Genomic DNA, 24,199 nt, shown 5'->3' with positions numbered 1-24,199 from the left:
TCTGATCCTGGCTCGGTCAGTTGTGAGACCTTGGGTGAGTCCCTGAACTTCCCTGTGCCTCATTTTCTTCATCTGTAAAATGGGGCTTCAATACCTAGTCTCCCTCTGACTTAGACTGGGAGCCCCGTGTTGGACAGGGGCTGTCTCTGACCTGGTTAACTTGTATCCACCCCGGTGCTTGACACAGGCTAAGGGTTTAACAAATTCCATCATTTTTTACACACACACACACTCTCCCTACCCCATTTACATTCCTGCCCCAAGGCTCTGCTTGTTCTGGGTATACTCTCTCTTGCTGAGGGGCTCTCTCTCCTTTGAAGAGCTTTCTCCCAGTTCTAGCCCTTCTCCCTCTGTTTATTGTTGTATTATTCTCCCAACCTCCCAGTACAGTGGTCTGTACACAGTAAGCGCTCAATAAATACGATCGACTGACAGACTTCCACCCAGCTGGCCCCATGTGACACGGTGACACTGTCCCTCGGGGGAACGGGGAGGAAAGGAGGCCAGAGATTTCTGTAATCTTTTCTCAGAATACCCTCCAACCAGTGCCAAATCTACTCAGAGGGCAGATCCGAGGGTCTGGCAGGACGACACGGGAAAGACAGACAGAGGAAGCCGCCTCCTTAGGTGTCATCTGTACTCCTGTCCCTCCCCGCCCCCAGACATCCACCGGTGGCCCCCGCAAGTAGGAATCCAGAGTAGGATACGCAGCGTCATCAAAGCGAAATGGACTCCCTGGCTCTTTGCCCTCTTCTATGGCACTTTCAGGGACGGGGGACGTTGAACCCGAGTCTATCGTTTGGCTGTTCGGGGTACTAATTGCCAGGAGGGCAGTGGATTATGGGGTTCCAAGTTTTCTACTTCCTCCAACTCCCCATCCCCCCCCCCCTTATCTCTCCTGCCACCTTGACCTTATCCACTGTGAAAAGGTTCTTTTAAGAGTCAGTAAAACCCCTGACTTGGCATCTTTCAGAGGCCCTCATAGTTTTTTTGGCTTCTCTCCACCTCCACACCCTAGAAAGCGAAAGGGGGATCTGATGATCTTATATCTACCTGTCTTCAGTCCAGTGCTGGGCACGTAGCAAGCACTGACTAAATAATTATGGTACTTGTTAAGCGGATACTTTGTTCCAAGCACTGTTTTAAGCGCTGGGGTAGATATGTTAATCAGGTCGGACAAGGTCCTGTCCCGCATGGGGCTCACCCTCTCAATCCCCATTTTATAGTTGAGGTAGCCGAGGCTCAGAGAAGTTAAGTGACTTGCCTAAGGTCACCCAGTAAATATGTGGAGGAGCTAGAATTAGAACCCAAGCCTGTCCGACTCCCAGGCCCGTGCTCTGTCCATAAGCCAGTACCACGACCACCTAAATCAAAAAACCGGAGAGATGAAAAGCAGCCAGAGATGTAGAGAAAAGAGTTTCCGGGAGGAGGGTGGGGGACATCTGCAGCAGAATCGATCAGTCGATCAATGGTATTTATTGAGCTCTTACTGTGTGCTAGGTACTGTACTAAGTGCTTGGAAAAGTCCAAGACAGTAGAGTTGGTAAATGCAAATCCTGACCACAAGAAGCTACAGGAGGAGAGGGTCATTAAAATAGATTAGGGAGAGGGAAATGGTAGAAGAGAGGACTATTTTTGTAAGTATTGTCGGTCTAGGTGAGTATCAAAACTACTTGAGGGTATGCAGCAAAATGCATAGTTGAAAGCGAGGGCAGGAAGGATGGGGACATAGAGGGTGTAGTCTGGGAAGGCCTCTTGGAGGAGATGTGATTGTAGGACGATTTTGAAGGTGCGGAGAGTGGTCGACTCACGTTCATTCATTCAATCATATTTACTGAGTACTGAACTAAGCAGCTGGGAGAGTACAATGTGCCTTATCATCAGCTTTAAAGCACTCTATTAGCTCACCCCTTTCAATCTCACCTCACTGATCTATTCCAGCCCGCACACTTCAGCTTTCATTCAATCGTGTTTATTGAGCACTTACTGTGTGCAAAGTGCTATACTAAGCACTTGGGAGAGCACACTCCTTATCTCCTGACCTCGTCTGACTTGCCGCCCACCCCTTTTCCACATCCTCCGGCAGACTGGAACTCCTTTCCCCTCCCTTACACCAGACCACCACACATCACACTTCCAAAGCATTATTAAGGTCACATCTCCTCCGAGAGACCTTCCCTGATTAAGTCCTGTTTCCCTTGGCTTCCTTTCCATTCTGCACTTGGATCTGTGACCTTTGGGAATTCGATACTCACCCCACCCTCAACCTCAGCAGCTCTTACGTACATATCTTTAAATTCTACATTACAAAGGATTTATTTATATTTATGTCTGCGTCCCCCTCTGGACTGTAAGCTTGTTGTGGGCTGGGAACATGTCTGTTGAATTAATTCGATGATTATGATGATAATAATAATGATGATGATGATAATATTACTCTCCCGAGTACTTAGTACAGTACTCTGCTTGTAGAAGAGAAGCAGCGTGGCTCAGTGGAAAGAGCACGGGCTTTGGAGTCAGAGGTCATGAGTTCGAATCCCAGCTCTGCCACTTGTCAGCTGTGTGATTGTGGGCAAGTCACTTAACTTCTCTGGGCATCATTACCTCATCTGTAAAATGGGGATTAAGACTGTGAGCCCCATGTGGGACAACCTGATTCCCCTATGTCTACCCCAGCGCTTAGAACAGTGCTCTGCACATAGTAAGCGCTTAACAAATACCAACATTAGTAAGTGCTCAGTAAATACCACTGATTGATTGACTGGACACCAACAAGTACAGCCAAGGAATGGCCCTTTCACCCACGTTGTTGGATCTGAGTCCCTCTTTTGAATTGGGCTGGCCTTGGAAATCAGAAGGACCTGGGTTCTAATCCCGCCACTTGTCTGCTGCGTTACCTTGGGCAAGTCACTTTATTTCTCTAGGCCTCAGTTCCCTCGTCTGTAAAATGGGGGTTAAGACTGCGAGCCCCATGTGGGACAGGGACTGTGTCCAACCTGATTAGCTTGTATCTCCCCCAGCGCTTAGAACAGCTCCTGACCTATAGTAAGTGCTTAACGAATACCATAAAAAAAATCCATCAGAGTTAGCCCTTAACAAATGCCATCGTCATCATGCTTATTATTATTAGGACTGAGAACTGCAGTCCTCCGTGAAGTGCCGTGAGACGATTGGGTCACTCCTCCGGACGACAAGTTTGGCAGACAGCGTCACGTCCCGAGGCAGAGGGCAACCACAGGGGCAGCCGTGGCCCTGAGCCTCAAGTCATCGTCTCGCCAAGCGCAGGGCAGACCCTGGGAAAAGGGCAGGGGCCGTTTTTGGAATTTAGTGTCAGGTGCTGCCGGAGAGGATGGGGACTGGGGGCAGGGAAGCAGGCATTGCTGACGGAGAGGAGTGTCCTGGGCAACCGGCGACCAAGGGCGCGAGGTCGTGAGGGGAGGCAGGGTTGGCGGGCAGCCACTCGTGCCTTTTTGCGTGTGTGCCTTTGACAACTGACCTTTCCTCTCCGGGAAAGGGGACTCCGGTTTCAGGCCGCCTGCAGAGTAGCGTGTTTGACTGCACCAGGGAGACTGGAAGTGCCCGTTCTGCTGCTCTCTTCCATGTCACAATCATGTGCCTTTCTCTCTCTCTCTCTTCCTCCGTCATATGCGGCTCTGCCTCGCCCCTCTCAATCACATACCCAGTTTGCCTCTCTCTGTCTCTCCCTCCCTCAGTACAGTGCTCTGTACACAGTAAGCGCTCAATAAATACGATTGATTGCTCTCTCTCAATATGTACAGTTGATTACGTGCTCGCTCTCCCCGCCCCCATCAGTTACATGCTGGTCTGCCTGTCTTGCCTGTCAGTCACAGAATAATAATGATGGTATTTGGTAAATGCTTACTCGGTGCCAAGCACTGTTCTAAGCACTGATACTGAGAAGCGGCATGACTTAATGAAAAGAGCACTGGCTTGGGAGTCAGAGGTCGTGGGTTCTAATCCCGGCCCCATCTCTTGTCAGCTGTGTGACTTTGGGCAAGTCACTTAACTTCTCTGTGTCTCGGATACCTCATCTGTAAAAAAAAATGGGGAATAATAGTAATAATGATGATGGTATTTGTTAAGCGTTTACTATGTGCCAAGCACTGTTCTAAGCGCTGGGGTAGATACAAGGTCATCAGATTGTCCCATGTGGGGCTCACAGTTTTAATCCCCATTTTACAAATGAGGGAACTGAAGCACAGAGAAGTGAAGTGACTTGCCCAAGGTCACACAGCTGACAGGTGGCAGAGCCGGGATTAGAACCCGAGGCCTCTGACTCCCAAGCCCGGGCTCTTTCCACTGAGCCACGCTGGTTCTCTACTGAGCCACACTGCTTCTCCATGGCATTGCCACTTGACTGCTGTGTGTGGCCTTGGGCAAGTCACTTCACTTCTCTGTGCCTCAGTTTCCCCCTCTGTAAAATGGAGGTTAAACTCCTGTTCCCCTTCCTATTTAGGTTGTCCCCCGCCACCCTGTGAAACAGGGACTGTGTCTTACCTGATTAACTTGTATCACCCAATGCTAAGTACATCGCTTGGCATCTGGCACCTGAAAAATACCACCGTAATTATTTTTATTACTATTGTTAGGTGAATACTTGCAATGGGTGATATCAAAAGATGTTTGCCTTCCTTAATATGATTAGATAATACTTCTAAAAAGTCATTATGGATCTGTTATCCAAAATTCCTTTTAAATCCCCTTCAGCTTCCTGACTCTTCTAGTTGTTCCCTCGGATCATGATTTTTATTTTGTGGTATTTTTTCAGTTTGTTTTTTTTTTTTTTTTTTGGTAATGTTGTTTGTTAAATGTTTACTATGTGCCGGGCACTGCAGTCTACAATTTATTTATTATGTAAATAAATTGAGACTGGGAGACCCACTTGGGACAGACTGATAACCTTATGTCTACCCTGGTGCTTAGAACAGTGCTTGGCACATAGTAAGGGCTTAACAAATACCATCATTATTATACCCAGTTTGCTTTTCTTTCTCTCTCTGTTTCTCTCCTTCCCTTCCATCTCTCTCTCTCTCTCTCTCCCCTGGCATCACGTGCCTTGATCTCCTGGCTAAGGGTTAGGGGTCAGGATTTAAGAGAACAAAGCTATTGTTTCAAGGAGATTAGGTGTCCCAGCTGGGCCTGACTGGATATCCCTTCCTACTCCACATTTCTCTTGCTTGGTGCTTCCGAACGATCCCCCGTAAACGATAAGAGTCCTTGGATGGGGGAACGGACCTTGTAGTCTTCCCTGATGGGGGATAGAAGTAAGATAATTGGGCTGAGGGAAATAACCCTACCTTCATTGGCTCCAGACCCTCCAGAGGGTGTACCTTGACCCTTCTTGCCCTTCAGGACCTTTAATCCCCCTCCCAGAAGTACCTTTAGTTGGTTTTATCCTCCTTGATAGTGTTTGTCTTTGAAGGAGAGTGTAATTACTGAAGAGAAAGATGAGGACTCTCAAGGGAGTTTCATTCTTTTTACCCTCTAGTGCACTGAATGGTCCACTGCTTCCATTCAGAAAGAGGAAGGGAGCTTTTTATCGTTATGAGTGTGAATTTCCCCCTCCAAGTTCTTCCCGCTGAATTTTCTAGTCAGTTTCCTCTCCTCTCTAGGTGTGTATCTCTCAGGGACAGGTCCCTCACCCCTGGCCACACTGAGTTTGGCCTTTAATCCCCTCTCAGGAATCAGACCCCTTAAACTCTCATAAACTGTTGTTCACCTCCCCGCTCCCCTTCCCCCTTTTGGAATTCTTTCTAGTGTGTCAACGATTTCTGGGCCTGAGGGGCTCAGCTTTGTAGTCTCTCAGCACCCACCCTGTAGACATGTGGGATCTAGGTGTTATTTATCAGCTGGTTTGGCTGGGCCTGGGAGACATTAAACAGTCATTAATGTCAGCCTCCCCCTCTGGACTGAAAACTGAGGAGCGGGGAATGCGTCTAACCAACTTTGTTGTATCATACTCTCGTGAGTGCTTAATTCAGTCCCCTGCACTGTACCGTTGACTGATTTTTCTACAAGGTCCAAGTTTTCCTTTATTGAATAATAAAGCTGCCTACACTGATTCCTAGATTCATTCTTTGGCGTTTCTGATTTCCCAGTCCCACCCCGCTCTTTAAACCTCTCAAAGCACATCTGCTTTTTCCTAACTTAAGAAGAATTCCTAGCCAGGGAGAGAAATTGGTGATGTTTATTGCAGAGTTTCAGGGTGAGAGGAATAGGTGATTTTGGAACACTGATGTAGCAGGAAAGTGGGAGGGGGACACACCCAGGCAGTGTGGATTGTAGAACCTGCCTCTCCCATCTCAACAGGCTTCCCAGGTGGGCCTTGATCAACCCTGCTCTTCATATGGTTAAAAAAATATATGACTGGGGTAGGGGAGTCATCTGGCTTTATCCTTTAAATTCAGGTTTGTATTTTTAAAACTACAATGATGATGACTGAGGCATCTGTTAAGCGCTTACTATGTGCCAGGCACTAGACCAAGCGCGGTGGTGGATACAGCCCCTGTCCCACGTGGGACTTACAGTCTTAATCCCCATTTTACAGCTGAGGCACAGACAAGTTAAGTGACTTGCCCAAGGTCACACGGCAGACAGTCGGCAGATCCGGGATTAGAAAGCAGGTCCTTCTGACTCCCAGACCTCTGCTCTATCCACTAGGCCATACTGTTTCTCTACTTTGGGGTCCCATTTTAGCTTTAGTCTTTGTTTCCCATTCAAACACCTCAACCCGGTGAGTATTTACTTGATAATATTTCTCCTTTCCCAAGTGGCACCATTGGTTAAAGCCCATACAACGCCTAGATAATAATGGCATTCTGAATTTAGAGTATCTATTCCAGAGTTAATCAAAAATTGCGCCAGTTCAAATCTTTGGTTTTGTCACGGGGAGGTCTCTTTTGGAGCAAAAAGTAAGATGGCAGGCCCAAAAGAGCTAAACAAAAGCTGACCGCAAGTGTCAAGAAAATTCCAGCCCTTTTCCAAGTGGGGAGAAAGGAATGGTGCATTCAATAATGACCAAACCTTCTGTTAAACCATTCTAAAATATATGCCCATTCTACCGAGAATTTATCTCACAAATGTGCTAAATCGACTTAAGCTGTGTGCGGCAGAATAGGTCTATCTGGGCAGCAAAAATGTGAAGAAAAACAGAGTCGAAGACAGTTACGTCTGGGATTTGGAGGGGCTTTATTTTCTTTCTGGTTTTAACTCGAAATTTTCAAAACTGATTTGGGGAGTAGCAAGAGGTTTCATCAAGTAACACTAAAATCTCCTATCCTAGCAAAATAATATAGGACAGGGACTGTGTCCAACCTGATTAACATTTATCTACCCCAGTGCTTAGTGTGGTCTAATGGGTAGAGCAGGGGCTTGGGAGTCAGAAGGTCATGGGTTCTAATCCCGGCTCTACCACTTCTCTTCTGGGTGACCATGGGCAAGTCATTTCACTTCTCTGTGCCTCAGTTACCTCATCAGTAAAATGGGGATTGAAACTGTGAGCCCCACGTGGGACAGGGACTGTGTCCAACTTGATTTGCTTGTATCCACCACCGTGCTTAGTACAGTGACTGGCACATAGTAAACACTTGCCAAATACCAGAATTAAAGCCTAGGAGTCGGGAACTGGGTTCTAATACCGGCTCCACCCCTTGTCTGGTGTGAACTTGGACAAATCAGCTAAACTTCATCTATAAAGTGGAGATTAAGACTATGAGCCCCACATGGGTCAGGGGCTGTGTCCAAATCCTAATAGGTTGTGCTTAGCACAGTGCCCAGCACACAGGGAGTGCTTAACAAATACTATTAAAAAACAGTTCTTTACACATAGTAAGCACTAAAGAATAATAATTATAATAACAGTATTGGTTAAGTACTTACTAAGTGCTGGGGAGAATACAAGCAAATTGGGTTCGATCCAGTCCCTGTCTCATGTGGAGCTCACAGTCTCAATCCCCATTTTACAGATGAGGTAACTGAGGCCCAGAGAAGTGAAGAAACTTGCCCAAGGTCACACAGCAGACAAGTGGCGGGGCCGGGATTAGAACCCACATCCTCTAACTCTCAAGCCCGGGCTCTATCCACTACACCATATTGCTTCCCACTTAACAAATATAGTAATAATGATTATGATAATAATAATAATTAGGGGAAGCACTGTGGTAAAGTAATAGAGCAACAATCTAGGAGCCGGAAGACCCGAGTTTAAGTCCGAGCTGTGCTTCTAACCTGCCTTGTGACTATGTGCAAGTCACTTAACTTCTCTGTACCTCAGTTTCCTCATCTATGAAGTGGGGATATAATACCTGCTTCCTCTACCTACCTCACAGACTTCTGGCGAGAGCTTAAACAAACTAATTAATCGAAGTACAATAGAAAACCAAGGTATTATTAATATTAGAGCGAGCCTAGAAGCGAGCCAGATTCTAAGGACCCAACAGTTTTGCCAATATTAGAGGCCTTACTTAGCCCCCAAGGTTTTTTGAGGGGTTTTTTAAGGATTTACTGCAGCCTGTCTGGTTTGCTGTAGGGGTTGGTCTTCCCTTTAATTAGTTAGGTTCTGGCTGTTTGTCCATCGAGGCTGCTATGAGGGGAGAGGTGGGTAGAGAGCAGCAGGAAGGTAAATAGTAAAGATTTAAATCCTCTTCTTTGTTTGCCTTTATCTCCCTGAGGAGAGCTGTCTGCCAAGCCTCAGCTCTGCCCTTCTCCATTCAGCAGGAAATGAAGCCAAGCCAAGAAGAAATACTGATCTGGGAGATTTGGGGGGAATGGGTGTTGGGGAAGGGGTGTCTGAGGGAGCCACCGTAGGGCTCCCGTTGAAACAGTATGGGGAGGGTATGGGTGCAGAGGGGTTAAGGATGGTCTGGCCATGACAGGGTGCTTGCCACCATATGCTCTTCAGGGAGCCCCAGTTAATGGATCCCCAACTCGTTGTTGCCAGGGGCACGAGCTGTTCTTCTGGTGAGTGGCCTTGGATTTTGCCCTTCAGCCACAGTCACTGGATCCCCAACCCTTCGTTGCCAGGGGCAGGGGCTGTTCTTCTGCTGAGTGGGCAAGCAAGCCAGGCGGCGTGACTTCTGGATCATCACCCTCGTACGCCCACCCACCCACAGGAGTTGGGAGCTGGGGGAGTGGGCTAGTGGATAGAGCAAGAGCCCGGGAGTCAGGAGGACCTGGGTTCTAATCCTGGCTCCACTGAGTCGGGGCAGTCTCTCACGCTGGAGCACGGTGGGGACGAACTTGGGCCAGGGTTTACAGGCAGGTGGGGCCGAGGATGTGGATATGCAGACACACACTCACGGAGGAGAGGTAGACATGTAGATCCATACCCGGAGAGTGGAAGGAGAAACGTAGACACACATAGGTCTGTGGGGTCAGAGGGAAAGCAACCGGGGCTTGGGAAGAGGCCTAGACCACCCTGTTCCCCACAAGCAAGAGGTGGGATCCTCTTCCCCGACACGAAGCCGAGGATGGCTTAGAGCTGTGGCTTAGTGGTTAGAGCACGGGCCTGGGAGTCAAAAGGACCTAGGTTCTACTCCCGGCTCCAAGCAAATTGGGTTGGACACAGTCCCTGTCCCACGTGGGGCTCACAGTCTCAATCCCCATTTTACAGATGAGATAACTGAGGCCCAGACAAGTGAAGTCACTTGCCCAAGGTCACAAAGCCCACAAGTGGCGGAGCCGGGATCGGAACCCGTGACCTTCTGACTCCCAGGCCCTTGCCCTATCCACTGAGCCATGCTTCTTTTTAAGCTGATGCTTCGGCCTGAAGCCAGGGTGACTACTGAGCCAGGGACGCAGTGCGTACCCCAGGTTAAATTGGAGCACTAGGCGGAGTCTAGCACCTGGAAAACGGGGGCTCTGTACTTATAAAAGAGCTCTCGCCTTCGCTAGGAGTTAACTAAGATTTCCCCATACCAATGTGAAGTCTCCAGGTGAATTTTTCCGAGTCTTGATTTTTTAAATGTTTTTAAAATATTTTTATATTTTTTATGGTACTTTGGTAAGCACTTATGTGTCAACCACTGTTCTAAGCACTGGGGTAGATACAAGTTAAACAGGCCAGTTACAGTCCCTGTCCCACATGGGGCTCACAGTCTAAATAGGTGGGAGAATGGTATTTCCCCATTTTGCATTTGAGGAAACTGAAGCACAGAGGAGCTAGGTGGCTTGCCCAAGGTCACACGGCAGGCAGGTGGAAGAACGGGGATTAGAATCCAGATCTTCCGACTCCCAGGCCCGTGCTTTATCCACTAAGCCATGTTGCTTCACATTGCTTGTTTGCGTACAGCCTCTTGTCCTTCAGGGATAGGAGGTCTGTGTGTGTGTACGTGCGCATCAGAAAATCGCACCAGATTTTAGGTTCATTTCTTTGTGAGGTGGTATTTTGGTTGGGTTTTTGTTGGTTTGGGCGTTTTTTTTGGCCTTGGTGTAGTGCCTGAAGATAACCTCTGTTTGTGTGTGGTATTGTTTCAGTGCTCCTGACGTGGGTCAACTGTGCGAGCGTGCGATGGGCCACCAGAGTCCAAGATATCTTCACTGCTGGCAAGCTCCTGGCCTTAGCCCTCATTATCATCATGGGAATCGTGCAGATCTGCAAAGGTAATCATCCAAGTATCCAGGCTATGCAGAAACACAGAGGCTGGTGAGGCCAAGGACCATATCTAATTCTCTCCCCCCCAGTGTTTTTCCCACTTCTTTGCCCACAGAGTCAGTCGTTCAGTCAATCAGCGCTTGGGAGAGTACAGTACGACCCAATTAGCGACAAGTTCCCTGCCCAAAAGGAGCTAAGTCTACATAATGAGTTTACGTATCTAATTCTCACCCCGCTGTTTTTTCCTCTGCTTGGTGCTCAGAAGCCTGCCATTTCTACTAATTACACATACGCTCCCCCCGGCCCTCCCGACATCCTTAGCTGTCATTTATATCTTTATTATTAATATCTGTCTCCCTCTGTAGCCTGTAAGCTCCTTGTAAGCAGGGAACATGTTTGCCAACTTCGTTATATTGAACTCTCCCAAGTGCTGAGTACAGGACTCTGCATACAGTAAGCGCCCAGTAAATACGATCGATCAATTAATTAGCTGATTGATCAGGAGTCCTCAGTTGTAACCCAAGAGGTGCACCCTCCGTAGATGGAATTTAGTTCACCCTGAGAGGAAAGTACTCCTCTTCTGGTTTTGTGAAGTTTTCAGTTCATCCATAATCTCTGTGCGGCAGAGATGCATTCCTGGATCTCCTGCCAACATTCTTCACTGGATTTATTCTCCTCCCTGCCAGAGTCTCTCTGTTTGGTTTCCATGGGACATGTGGGGCCACTGGTCCCTGCCTAATGTCACCGCTATGTGGTGAAGGTCAAATGACACAAAAGGAGTCCACGCAATTAACTGGTCCTAACTGCAGCTGCGGGATGAGAGTCTTTTGGGGAATCCCGCTCGGCCTTGTTGAATAATTTTCCTCATGGTCCACAGAAGGCAGCGATCCTTTGTCATCTTGTCAATTTGGCATTGATGAAATAATCTTACTGCCAGTCAGGAGCCAGTCCGAAGTGATTTTTGATGAAGACGCACAACATCCGGGGTGGAAATGGAGCAACTAGAGGGACTCCTCTGCTCTAAAAATAACCAAAAAAGAACCGCCCTCTCCGGTGGCTCCTCAGGGCCCCTGCTGCCGCTGCCTCCTTCTACCCTTTCTTACTCCAGAATTTTCAGCATTTTGAAGAACACACTCAGAAACCCTTCAGACTGTGTTTAGAATTTCAGTCTCATATTTTTCAATCATTCAATCGTATTTATTGAGCGCCTACTGTGTGCAGAGCACTGTACTAAGCGCTTTTGATCCCATCTCTTGCTCCAGGATGAATGTTCCCAAGTCCCCGCTCCCACCCCAACGATGATTGTAACCTGAGCTACATTAAGGCCTACCTAGGCTAGGAATATCAGCTTTTTAGTAATAATATTTTGTTTCTGCTCGGCACTTTTATTGTTCCAGAGCACTTTCCCAGCAATTGTCTGATTTTTATCCTCACAGTCCTGTGCGGTAGGGAGAGACAGGGATTTGTATCCCCATTTTACAGATGAGGAAACTGAGGCAGATAATGGCAAAGTGACTTACCCACCATCTCACGGCAGGCTAGCGGCAGAGCTGGGACTAGATCCCGGCTGGATTTCGAGGAGGTACAAAACTGAGTAGAGGGCAGATGAGGAGACAGGTAAGTCAGGGACCTGAATCTAGATCTAGAAACAGATTGCAGAATCAGGCGGGTCTCTTAAGTCTGCTTCGTAAACCAACCCCCTTCCGTTGTGTCCGCAGGTGAATATTTTTGGTTGGAGCCCAAGAACGCTTTTGAGAATTTCCAAGAGCCCGACATCGGCCTCATCGCTCTAGCTTTCCTTCAGGGATCCTTCGCCTATGGAGGTTGGAACTTTCTTAACTACGTGACAGAAGAGTTGGTCGATCCCTACAAGTGAGTTGGGACACCCAGCCGGGCAACTCGGCACCTCCGTTACTCATCAGGGAGGGCGGAACAAAACAGTTGCAATTATCCCCGGGCCTCTCTCGGGTGGGAACCGTACAGCGAGATGACTAATTTTGAGTCATCCACCTGTAAATCACTTTCTGTCTGTATAACCGGCCACAGCGAGGAGGGGATTTTGAGGTTCAGCATCCTGGCACCCTATTTGGGAGTTCTGCAACATCGTAGAATAATGTTTTGCCTCATAAGGGAGCATTAGGAGCCCCCCTCAACCTGGAACTCCACCCCTCTGCGAATCCAACTGATCACAGGGCTTCCCACACTCAGAACCCTCCTGAAATCCCATCTCCTACAACAAGCCTTCCCTGACTAGTTCCTAGCACCTCGTGTCGTACACCCCGACCGACAATCTCCAGCCCCTCCAGACATTTCTTTATAACCACTGAGCATATATAAAATGCACAAAAATATGTGTTTTTATAGCTTGCAATTGTGCATTCATTTCTTCTGACCCCGTAAGCATTTATGCAGTTGTCTCTCTCCTCTCTAACATTCTTTTGGTCCACAGGAACCTTCCCCGAGCCATCTTCATCTCCATCCCCCTGGTCACCTTTGTATATGTCTTTGCCAACATCGCCTATGTCACTGCAATGTCTCCCCAGGAGCTACTGGCCTCAAACGCTGTTGCCGTGGTAAGACACCCACGTCCCTGGTCCTCGTGCGGGTTGTTACCTCGAGCCATGGTTGTGGGAGGAATCATTCCTACTGCCACTAGAACGTAAGCTGCTCAAAGGCAGGGGGGCTCTGTCTCCTTATCCCTTCACGTCTCCCCGTTTTGCCTGGCACATGCTCAAGAAATGCTGTTGTCTGCATGTAAAATGACTCACTTCTCCCTGCCATCTGGGCTGAAACAATAGGAAGAGTCCCCGGGGTCCCCAATCTAGGGCTCACACAAAGTTCGGTCTAGTCAGGCCCCCGCGGGGGAGGTGGAAACGGGGTTTCCTTCCGACGGCTCCTCGAGGACGCTGTAATCAAGCGAATTGCACCTCGCACCTGAAACACCCCCTCCTTGCTCTCCGACGTGCGACACTCACACGCCAGGCCGTCATGGCGTCTCTGGCAGCATGGTGGCAGGCCGAGGGAACCCCAAGCCTTAGTCTCCACCCTGGGTTCGTGGTCCCGCTTGAAGGGGGCTGCATGACTGGGAGGCAGCATGTGGTCTGTAGTAACTACAAAAGGGTCAGTCATTTAACCTCCACAGATTCTCCCTCCCCCCACCCACTCTCCCCCTGCTTATCACCACTTGATTCTCTGGGAACTCTTAAACCTTTTCTTCTCTCATCCCCAATTTTCTCCCTCCAGACATTTGGAGAGAAGCTCCTAGGAGTTATGGCCTGGATTATGCCCATTTCTGTTGCCCTGTCCACCTTTGGAGGAGTCAATGGGTCGCTCTTCACCTCCTCCAGGTGAGTGAATCACGGCTCTGAATCTGCTTTACGTTTAGGTGCCGGAAGTTCAACTCTCACCGTAAGGGCAGGCTTTCGAATGTTACTGTGCCTCTCCGTATGTCCCTACTCATTTATTCAGTGGCATGGGTTCTAATCCCAGCTCTGCCACTTGTCTGCTGCATGACCTTGGGCCAGTCATATCCCTTCCTCTGTGCCTCAGTTTCCTCATCTGTAAAAGGGGGATTAAGACTGTGAGCCCCATGTGGAACTGGGACTGCGCCAACCTGATCAGTTTATATCCACCCCACACATAGTAAGCGCTTAACAAGCACCGTCATTATCTAGAGTTCAGCCCATATGCTGCCCGTGAACCCGGAGGCGGTAAGGTGGTGTGGTCAGCAATATCCAAGAGCCATTGCAGAATCGCCGGAGGGTCACCGGCGGTTCGGGGGGCCCTGATTGGTATGCGTGCGTGAGGGTGTGGGTGTGGTGGTGGGCTGGTGGAGCGAGGTAGCAGGTGAGACGGGACGGAGTCCCACCTGCGGGTACTCGAGGCTCAGAATGTCGGGCCACGGGCTGCTTGAAGCGGATGCCGCGGGGTGGGATTCCCCCTGCTAAACTGACAGCCCCGGTCCCCCTTTTTCCAGGTTGTTCTTTGCCGGAGCCAGGGAAGGGCACCTGCCCAGCCTATTGGCCATGATCCATATCAAGCGCTGCACCCCCATTCCGGCTCTGCTCTTCACGGTAAGGGATGGTTTCCCCCACCCCGCCACCCCTTGCTGCTCTGGCGGTCTCCGCCCTCTTCCTCTGCTTGTCTTTATGTTCCCGCGGTCAGCGCAGCAGCTCTTGCCAAAAGCATCCGACGCTTCAGGTCGAAAAATGCCGGGTTCCTCTCTGTTGCCCACCCCTGCTTCCTTCTTTCAATCGCAGCAAGTTAGGGACCCTTTTTCAAAGAATTTCCACATTCCTCGTTCCTTACCCAGAAGCGCAGAATCCTCCCTCTGACTGTTGATGGTGATATTCGTTAAGCACTCACTCCGTGTCAACCACCGCTCTAAGGGCTGGGATAGATACAAGCTCATCAGGTTGGACGCAGTCCCTGTACCGCATGGGGCTCACAGTCTTAACCCCCATCTTGCAGATGAGGGAAATGAGGCACAGAGAAGTGAAGTTGACTTGCCCGTGGTCGCACGGCAGACAAGAGGCAGAGCTGGGATTTGAACCCAGGTCCTTCTGACTTCCAGGTCCAGGCTCTATCCACTAGGCTGTGCTGCTTCCTAATCTCCTCAAAAGCAGGCCCATCCATCTCTTCTCTCTTCCTTCTGTGATCCCCAGCTCCACTGGGTCATACTGGACCAGAAAAGGTCCTGACAAGGTTCTAAGTGCTCCCAGCCTCAGTTGCCTCCCTGTCTCCCATTTGCTTCCCATCCCTTTCTTCAAGCCCAAGTAAGGCAGGGGGGCAGGGGGTGGGCTTGTGGACATTTGGTGGCTCTTGAACCAGTTGGCCCCCTGATTCACATCCCACCCCACCCTCTTCTGGCCACAGGAGACTCTCCCAGGCTTTCGGCCATGAACTTTGAGAAAGAGGGAAGTGGCTGACAGAGCCCAGAGAGGTTTCCCAGACAGGGAAAGACTGGGGAGAAAAGAGTATTGTGAGCTGAAAAATACACAGCAAGGGAGATATTAGACAGGAGACAGAAAGGGAAGGACAAGATTAGGGAACCTTGGGGGACATAGGAAGATGGCAGAGAAAATAATTTGGGTGGCAGTGACCCCCACCCGAGGAGCCAAGTTTTTTGAGCCACTTTCTTCTGGGGCCCTGGTTGTAGAATTGAAATTGACCCCATGGTGTCGGCCAAATGGTCTAAAATAAACAGAATATGTCGTGCGGGTGAGCAAGGGCCAAAAAGCAGACGTGGCACACGGGGAGGAAAAGGGAATGGCACCAAGTCAAGATGGGGAAGGACCGATTCTGTGTAGTGCATGGGATCCGCAGAGGGTCAGGCTCCCTCTTGAAACATGAGTCTGATCCCGGGCTCTATGATTCCAAGGACGACATGTCAAAACCTTGAGAACTCTCCCTCTCAGTGTGAATAATAATAACGATAATAATAGTAATAATTGTGATATTTCTCAAGTGCTTACTATGTGCCAGGCACTGTACTAAGCACTGGGATGGATACCAAAAGGCCACCAGGGGTCCAGTGGTGTGAGAGGACCATAGGGCATCTGGAGAAGACCCCCAATCGTGCTTTAGAGATGGGAAAATGGACCAGGGGAGGGAAGGCAAAGGAACACGGAAGAGATGTCCGAGAGGGAATCACATAACTCTCCAAGCACATTTTTTTTTAAATGATATTTGTTAAGCACTTACTATGTGCCAGGCACCATACTAAGCACTGGGCTAGATACAAGCTAATCAAGTGAGTCTCTTATCCCTCATGGGGCTCACAGTCATAATCCCCATTTTTCCAGATGAGGGAACTGAGGCCCAGAGAAGTGAAGCGACTTGCCCTGGGTCACACAATAAGCGAGTAGCGGAGCCGGGATTAGGAGCCAGGTCCTTCCGACTCCCAGGCCCGAGCTTAATCCATTAGGCCGTGCTGCCTCTCTGTTGAAGGAAAACTTACAGCCGGGTGGTCGTTGCCAGCTGAAAAAGAGGAAAATGAGGAAACAGCTTTATCGGCAGCAGGAAGGATGCGGGTTAAATACGAAAGAATTTCTGGCAAGTTTGTTAAAACCTGGAACAGGTTGGTGACAGAGGAGTTGGGAGACACTTTGAGTGTTTTTTTTTTTAAAGTCTGCTTGAAGATGGGTGGACTGGCTCCGAGCCTGTGTTTCCTGGCCCCCTAAATTAGACCACTCTCTCATCACTTCCATCAGTGGTATTTACTGGGCTCTAACTGTGTGCAGAGCACTGTACTGAGCGCTTGGGAGAGCACAGTGCAACAGAGTTGGCCGCCCCGTTCCCCGCCCACGAGGAGTGTCCAGTCTCGATGGAGAGGCAGACGTTGATATGAATAATCAGTAATATAGAATTTAAAGATCTGTCCCTTCTTCCCTCTGCTCTTTCAGTGCGTGTCTACCCTGCTGATGCTGGTGACCAGCGACATGTACACCCTCATCAACTACGTGGGCTTCATCAACTACTTGTTCTACGGGGTCACGGTGGCCGGGCAGATTGTCCTGCGCTGGAAGCAGCCCGACATCCCCCGTCCCATCAAGGTGAGAGCGCGGTCTCCGAGAAGCTTTCCAGGCTTTTCCCCATCTCTGAGAGCCTCCCCCGACCTTCCCCGACACAATCCTAGCTTCCATCCTCGGCCTCTGAGGTAATAATAATAATAATGATAATAATAATTGTGGTATTTGTTAAGCGCTTACTGTGTGCCAGGCACTGTATTAAGCGCAGGAGTGGATACAAGCAAATCCACAAGGTCCCTGTTCCCAAGGGCGCTCATAGTCTCCATCCCCATTTTACAGATGAGGGAACTGAGGCCCAGAGAAGTGAAGTGACTTTTCCAAGGTTGTGCAGCAGACAAGTGGCAGAGCCAGGATTGGAACCCAGGTCCTTTTGACTCCCAGGCCCGTGCTCTAAGGATACTACCGTGCAGCCACTGAGCTGTTGTTCTTCACCTCTCCCGAGGGTAGGACAAGAGAGAAAGGGTTTCTGATTCTCACCCCCGGCTCCCCGCAAGATTTGTCTCACTTTTCCACCTCGTTTGGGTTCTCAGAGGGTTAATCTCCATCATTCCTGCTTTCAGTCTCCATCCCGCACACCCTCCCGCTTCCCACCCCGTCTGTCCTCTCGTCCAAGATCCGAAAGCCGAGGGAGAGCCAGGTGGAGAGAGGAAACCCCATTCTTGAGCAGGAGGTGGATGGGAAGATGGAGGAAGAGAATCGCAAGAGCAAGGGCAGCAGTGAAGGCATCCGGCAGATCCGGCCGGAAAGGAGTTAAACGGATGCCTCCAAGATGGAGACCCTAAGGCCTAGCAGCGTGGCCTTGTGGGTAGAGCGCGGGCCTGGGTGTCAGAAGGATCTGGGTTCTAATCCTGGCTCCGCCACCTATCTGCTGTGTGACCTCGGGCCTGATCTGCAAAATGGGGATTAAGACTGTGGGGCAGGGACCGCGTCCAACCCGATTGGCTTGTAATAATAATAATAATGTTGGTATTTGTTAAGCGCTTACTATGTGCAGAGCACTGTTCTAAGCACTGGGGTAGACACAGGGGAATCAGGTTGTCCCACGTGGGGCTCACAGTCTTCATCCCCATTTTACAGATGAGGGAACTGAGGCACAGAGAAGTTAAGTGACTTGCCCACAGTCACACAGCTGACAAGTGGCAGAGCTGGGATTTGAACTCATGAGCCCTGACTCCAAAGCCCGTGCTCTTTCCACTGCGCCACGCTGCTTGTATCCGCTCTGGCACTTAGAACAGGGCCTGGCACATAGTAAGCGCTTAACAAATGCCACAGTCAGAGCGGGCGCGGCCCAGTTGTCTGGTGGCTTTCCCCCGGGGCTGCAGACTTTGCCCTTTTCTGGCACCTTATCTGCTTAATTGCGTGGGAGGGTAAAATGGGGACTGACCCTGGTTCTGAGAGGGAAAGGGGAAGGGAAGAGAGGAGATGGGAATCCTGCCTTTTTCTGAGCTGCCGAATTTCTTTTATCTGAAGGGAAAGGCTGGAGAAGAGCCCTGCTGAGTCAGGCCTTTTCTGCTCCTACATCCAGCACAGGCCTTTGCCTGTCCTGGGCCTTTATCAACAGGGTTACAATTAATCACTCATTATGGAGCGCTTACTGTGTGCAGAGCACTGTACTTAAGTGCCTGGGAGAGTACAGTATAACAGAATTGGTAGACATGTTCCCTGCCCACTAGCATCTTCGATAATAATAATAATTGAGATATTTAAGTGCCTACTTTGTGCCAGGCACTGTTCTCAGCACTGGGGTGGAAACCGGCAAATTGGGTTGGACACAGTCCCTGTTTTATGTGGGGCTTGAAGTCTCGATCCCCATTTTAGAGACTGAGGGAACAAAGACACAGAAAAGTGAAGTGACCTGCCCAAGGTCACATAGCAAAGATGTGGCAGAACCAGGATTAGAACCCATGACCTCCTGGTTCCCAGGCCCATGTTCTATCCACTAGGCCATGCTGCTTCTGTGTCATGCTGCTTCTTAGAGCCCATCCCCTTTGGAGGCAGGCCCTGTTGACTTCCTTGGTCATCCTCTCTGTGCCTCAGTTACCTCATCTGTAAAATGGGGATCGAGACTCCACGCCCCATGTGGGACAGGAACTGTGACCAACCTGCTTAGTACTATGCCTGGCACATAGTACTCAACAAATACCATTAAAAAAACCCCAAACAAAACCGGAAAGTACATATTGGCCCTGCTTATGTCGATCAGCCGGTCAGCAGTATTTATTTAACACCTACCATCTACCATTTGCAGAGCACTGGATGTATCGAACATGTGGGAGATTACAGGATAGTTGGAAGATGCAATACCTGGCTTCAGGGTGCTTAGTGGGTAGCAGGGGGAGACGTATTTCCCAATGCCACCCTCCCCCACGCACACCCCCGCGCGCACCTCCAGGACCCAACCGTCCTTCCTTTTACCGACCGACCTCTCTATCCTCGTCTCTCAAGGCCCTCCTCCCCGAGGGCGGTTTCCCCGGTTTAATCCCCACTCCGGTTTCTCCAACCCCAAAGCTCTCCAGCTCTCTCCCCCACCCCTCCCCACCCAGTTCAGACTTGTAGCTATTTTATCTCCGAGCACAAACCTCTGTTGATACATAACAGTGGTTTCTTTTGGTAATGTAGTGGTATTTAATAATTGTGATATTTGTGAAGTGCTTACTAGGTGCCAGGCACTCTTCTAAGCGCTGGAGTGGATACAAGCAAATGGGGTTGGACCCTGTCCTGGTCCCACGTGCGGCTCTCAGTCTCAATCCCCATTTTGCAGCTGAGGTAACTGAGTCACAGAGAATTGAAGTGACTTGCCTGAGGCAACACAGCAGGCGAGTGATAGTCAGGATTAGAACCCATGACCTTCTGACTTCTGTTGAGCACTTACTATGTGCCACCTGTTCTTGTGAAGAGGTGGAGGAAAAGAGAGGTCAGAGTTGATTCCATTGTGTTCAGGTCCCGAGTCTGATTTGCCAGGGACTCCCCCGCCAGATCATGGCTCCAGCCAGACCTCAAGATGCTGGGTTGTCATTTCTTTAATGGCATTTATTAAGTAACAATGTTATTTGTTAAGCGCTTACTATGTGCAGAGCACTGTTCTAAGCGCTGGGGTAGATACAGGGTAATCAGGTTGTCCACGTGAGGCTCACAGTCTTAATCCCCATCTTACAGATGAGGTAACTGAGGCACAGAGAAGTGAAGTGATGCCCACGGTCACCCAGCTGACAGGTGTCAAAGCCAGGATTCGTACCTATGACCTCTGACTCCCAAGCCTGGGCTCTTTCCACTGAGCCACACTGCTTCTCTATGCTTACTGTGTGCCAAGCCCTGGACTTAGCTCTGGGGTAGGTACAAGATAAGTAGGTTGGACACAATCCCTGTCCCTCATGGGGCTCATAACCTACACAGGAGGGAATACAGGTATCTTATCCCCATTTTACAGATGAGGAAACTGAGGCTCAGATCAGTGAAGTGACTTGCCCAAGGTCACATGGCTGACACGGCGAAGCCGGGATCAGAACCCAGGTCCTCTGACTCCCAGGCTCGTGTCTTTTCCGCCAGGAAACGCTGCTTCCCCGCTGCCCCTGCCTTTTCTTCTCTCAAGAAAAGGCAAGGAGTGGAGATGGAGTGGAGCAGGTCAGCCCCACGACCCCCCCGGGGGTGCTGGAGCCCATGGGTTGACCGTGCTTCCGCTCCTCCCCAGGTGAACCTGATATTCCCCATCATCTACCTGCTCTTCTGGGCCTTCCTGCTTGTCTTCAGCCTCTGGTCTGAGCCAGTGGTGTGCGGCATTGGTCTGGCCATCATGATGACCGGCGTTCCGGTCTACTTCCTGGGCGTGTACTGGCAGCACAAACCCAAGTGTGTCAACGACTTCATCGGTGAGTCTGCCTCGCTGGGTTTGGGCCGGGCCGGGCGGGGGGCCTCTGGGTTTGCTCCTTTCTTCACCGCTCCAGCAGCCCCCAGCCCTTATGTACGTAATTGTAATTTCTTCAGGATACCCGCGCTGTTCCCCGTCAGCGCTCAGTACAGGCACTTAGCGAGCGCTTACCAAATACCACAATTCTATTATTCCACAGAATCCTTGACCTTGGTGAGCCAGAAGCTGTGCGTGGTGGTGTACCCCCAGATGGACGGGGCCAAGGAGGAAGAGGAGGAGATGAATGAGGAGACGAAGGAACAGAAGCAACCCATCTACAAACCCGGCTCCCCCACCAAGGCCGATCAGTCCCAGCCCTGATCGCGAGTGGCTCTTCCCTGAGCGGCCCCGGCCCCCGACCCCTCTCGCTCTCTCACCCCCGGCCCCAACCCACGGTCCCCGCTGCCCAGAGGTGGGGAGAGTTGGAGATGGAGGAGAAACAAGAAAAGACACTAATTCTTACCCAAAGAAGCAGCCCCCGGCCCTGACCGCCGAGCCTGGGGAACGCCACTTGCCGGGGCTGCCGCCCTCTCCGAGGGAATCCCTTTTCCGTGTCCTTGTCTGCAGTCCAAGTCAAAGCCTGTAAGGAGAGGGAATCTGGTCGGTGCCCTTCCGTGACTCCGTTCCCTCGGCCAGAGGGGAACCCGAGACGAACGTCCTATTCGATCTTTCTCCTCAGGAACTGAGGCGAGCGCCGTCCTTCTGGGCCTCTCTTCCGTCTCCCTTCTCTGTCCCCAGAAGCGGCTCCGGCGAAGGGAGAGACGCGGCAGGGGGCTACTCACCCGGAAGCCAGGGAGCCATGTGGGGAGGGAGGATTCCACAACAGTACACGGGCCCCAGGGAACCAGGGGAAAAATTGCCCACTCCCGTGTCTGACCATGGGATCCTTCCTCTCCCTCCATCCCCTTGGGTTAAGGAGGCCGAAAGGGGTGGAAAGAGCCGATTGCTTCTGGTCTGATTTCCCCTAAGTTCTTATTTTTGTATGGGGTTCATTTCAGAACCCACCTAAAACCCCTGTGGGGTTGAGGACCAACAGAAAACCGTCCCCTCTCTCCCCCCGCGCCGCCACCCCTTCCCCACACACCCCCAGCCTTCAGGATGGGTTGGAAAAGGCCCTGATGGCCGAAACTCCGTCCGGCCTTTTTCAGCCTTCCCTATTCTCGGTGCCAAAAACTTCCAGAGGCCTGGACGGTTTGTACCTCCCCGGGATTTTCCCCTCCGGATGTCGGCCAGGACCCGTGCCCCTGAAGGGAGGGAGGGAGCCATCACTGACCAGGGCAGCTGGGCTCCCCGGGCTGCTGGTCCCCCCCATCCTTGCCTTCTCCTTCTCCCTCTTGGGGGGGAGGACGTGTCTGCCGGGAGATGGTGTGGTAGGTACCCCACAAACCCAGCCTGGAAGCAGCGGCCATCCAGGCCTTCACAGCACCCCCTCTTCCCCCACCCCCACCCCAATCAAGGACCAGGACAGGAGCCTTCCCTCCTGTGCCCCACCCCACCCCAGGCCCGACGGGCCCAGTGATAGATGCTGCCCCCCCATGTCCTATTCAGAGCCCATTCCAAAACCAGGAGGAGGGGTTTGTCCTCAGCTGACCAGGTAGCCCCCTTTCCTTTATCGCCAGACATCCCCCACTCGCGTGTTCCCCTTCTCCCGCACTGAATTAAAAAAAAAAAAACCCAAACATCCCTCTCTCCTTTCAGGGTTTACTCTCCAGAAACAGGACATGCCACAGTGGCAGAGACATAGGACACTAAGAGGAGGGCCGAAGGTAGCATTGGGGAATCTCAGAAAAGCCCATGCTGTCCTGCAGTTGTCCCCTCCCCGCTCCTCTTCTTTTTCCTTCAGGGCAGGTGGAAGTCTTGTAACTGACCCCATCGGATAGTAGCAATATCAGAACATATGACAATCTTTCCCAGTTGAAGTGTCCATCGCGGTCAGGCTCAGTGTGACACTGAAGATGTCTTTCGGTGTGCTTCTTGGAAATGCGATGCCGTTTTGATTTGATTTGATTTTTTATTTTTTTTTTGTTGGGTACCTTTCCTGTTCTAGCCAGGTCGTTTCCACCTCTCAAGCCTGTCGAGTTCCTGCACTCCCAGCACCCCGCACTCTTATCTTCTCCTTCTGACAGCTGTCGGAGCAGATCCTAAGCCAGGGTTGTTTTATTCTTCATTCCCTCCCCAAATCCGCAACTTCTGATTCTCTCCCTAGGTTTGGGAGTGCTTCTCCCTCCACCCGCCCCCACCACCTTCCATTGTCTTCCCCCAATCTCCTTTCTCCAGAATATATGGGGACCTTCAGATCACCCCACCAGCACCCTTCTGACCCCATTTTCATCTAGATGAACGCTCTTCAGGGCAAGTTGTCTAACACGGGCACATGAGCCGGGCCCTTGCGGACCAGGATGGTTTGTGAGCCCAACCAACCCTCCAGCACCCTGTCACCTCCCTCCCCCGACTCTAAGGTTTCCTCTTCCCCCCTCTTCCCCTTTCCCACCCCCTCCCCCGCCTCTCCGTTCCACCCATCTCCCCTTTCTCCGCCCACCTCTTTGATTCTCATTTTTGTAAAGTGGATGCCTTACTTTTGGGATAAATATTTTTGAAGCTGGTATGTCTGTTTCCTTTGTTTGGCTTTTTCAGATGTTGTTTTTGGGTTTGACAGGAGCCCATTTCTGTGGGTTTCCTTGTTTCTTTGGTTTTGTTTTCTCTTTTCCTGTCTTTTTTTTTTTGATGTAATAAATTGAAAAAATGAGGAAAAAAATTTTTTTGTAGTGCTGGGAATTGACTAGTCTATTGTGAGGGATTGTTCGAGTTGCTTGTCTCTTCCCCCCGCCCTTGAGAAGGTGTTTCAGGTCCAAAGTAGCACCAGGCTGGCTGGATACTCTGGGCCATGGTACCAGAGCATAATAATGGCATTTGTTAAGCGCTTACTATGTGCAAAGCACTGTTCTAGCCAGATGAACTGGGCATGAGCTGGGCTAAACTAGAAATGCCACAGCACTGGGAGTCCAAAGGCCTAGGTACCTAGTCATTTGGTCAATCAGTTGTATTTATTGAGCACTGACCATGTGCAGAGCCCTGTACTAAGCTCTTGGATGAGTGCAATATAACAGTGTAACAGACACATTCCCTGTAAGGGAGTTTACAGTCTAGAGGGGG

At 50.4% G+C, this 24,199-nt stretch overlaps 1 protein-coding gene across 2 annotated transcripts; it reads left to right on the top strand.

Moving 5' to 3' along the window:
* Positions 1-23,651, top strand: SLC7A8 (solute carrier family 7 member 8). Of its 2 annotated transcripts, none has more exons than XM_029078145.2 (9): positions 1-34; positions 10,495-10,620; positions 12,331-12,484; positions 13,062-13,185; positions 13,856-13,959; positions 14,589-14,685; positions 17,017-17,166; positions 20,831-21,008; positions 21,207-23,651. In XM_029078145.2, exons 2-9 carry the CDS (start codon positions 10,596-10,598, stop codon positions 21,365-21,367), a joined length of 993 nt encoding a protein of 330 aa, XP_028933978.1. In that variant the 5' UTR covers positions 1-34; positions 10,495-10,595; the 3' UTR covers positions 21,368-23,651. The 2 variants fall into 2 exon arrangements, with proteins under 2 accessions (XP_028933978.1, XP_028933979.1); XM_029078146.2 differs by lacking the exon at positions 1-34 and adding an exon at positions 6,739-6,754.
* The last annotated feature ends 548 nt before the right edge of the window (positions 23,652-24,199 follow it).

The sequence above is a fragment of the Ornithorhynchus anatinus genome, chromosome 13 (assembly GCF_004115215.2).
Source record: "Ornithorhynchus anatinus isolate Pmale09 chromosome 13, mOrnAna1.pri.v4, whole genome shotgun sequence".
NCBI lineage: Eukaryota > Metazoa > Chordata > Mammalia > Monotremata > Ornithorhynchidae > Ornithorhynchus > Ornithorhynchus anatinus.
The sequence above is the reverse complement of the archived record's forward strand: the minus strand, read 5'-3'. Positions and strand labels throughout refer to the sequence as shown.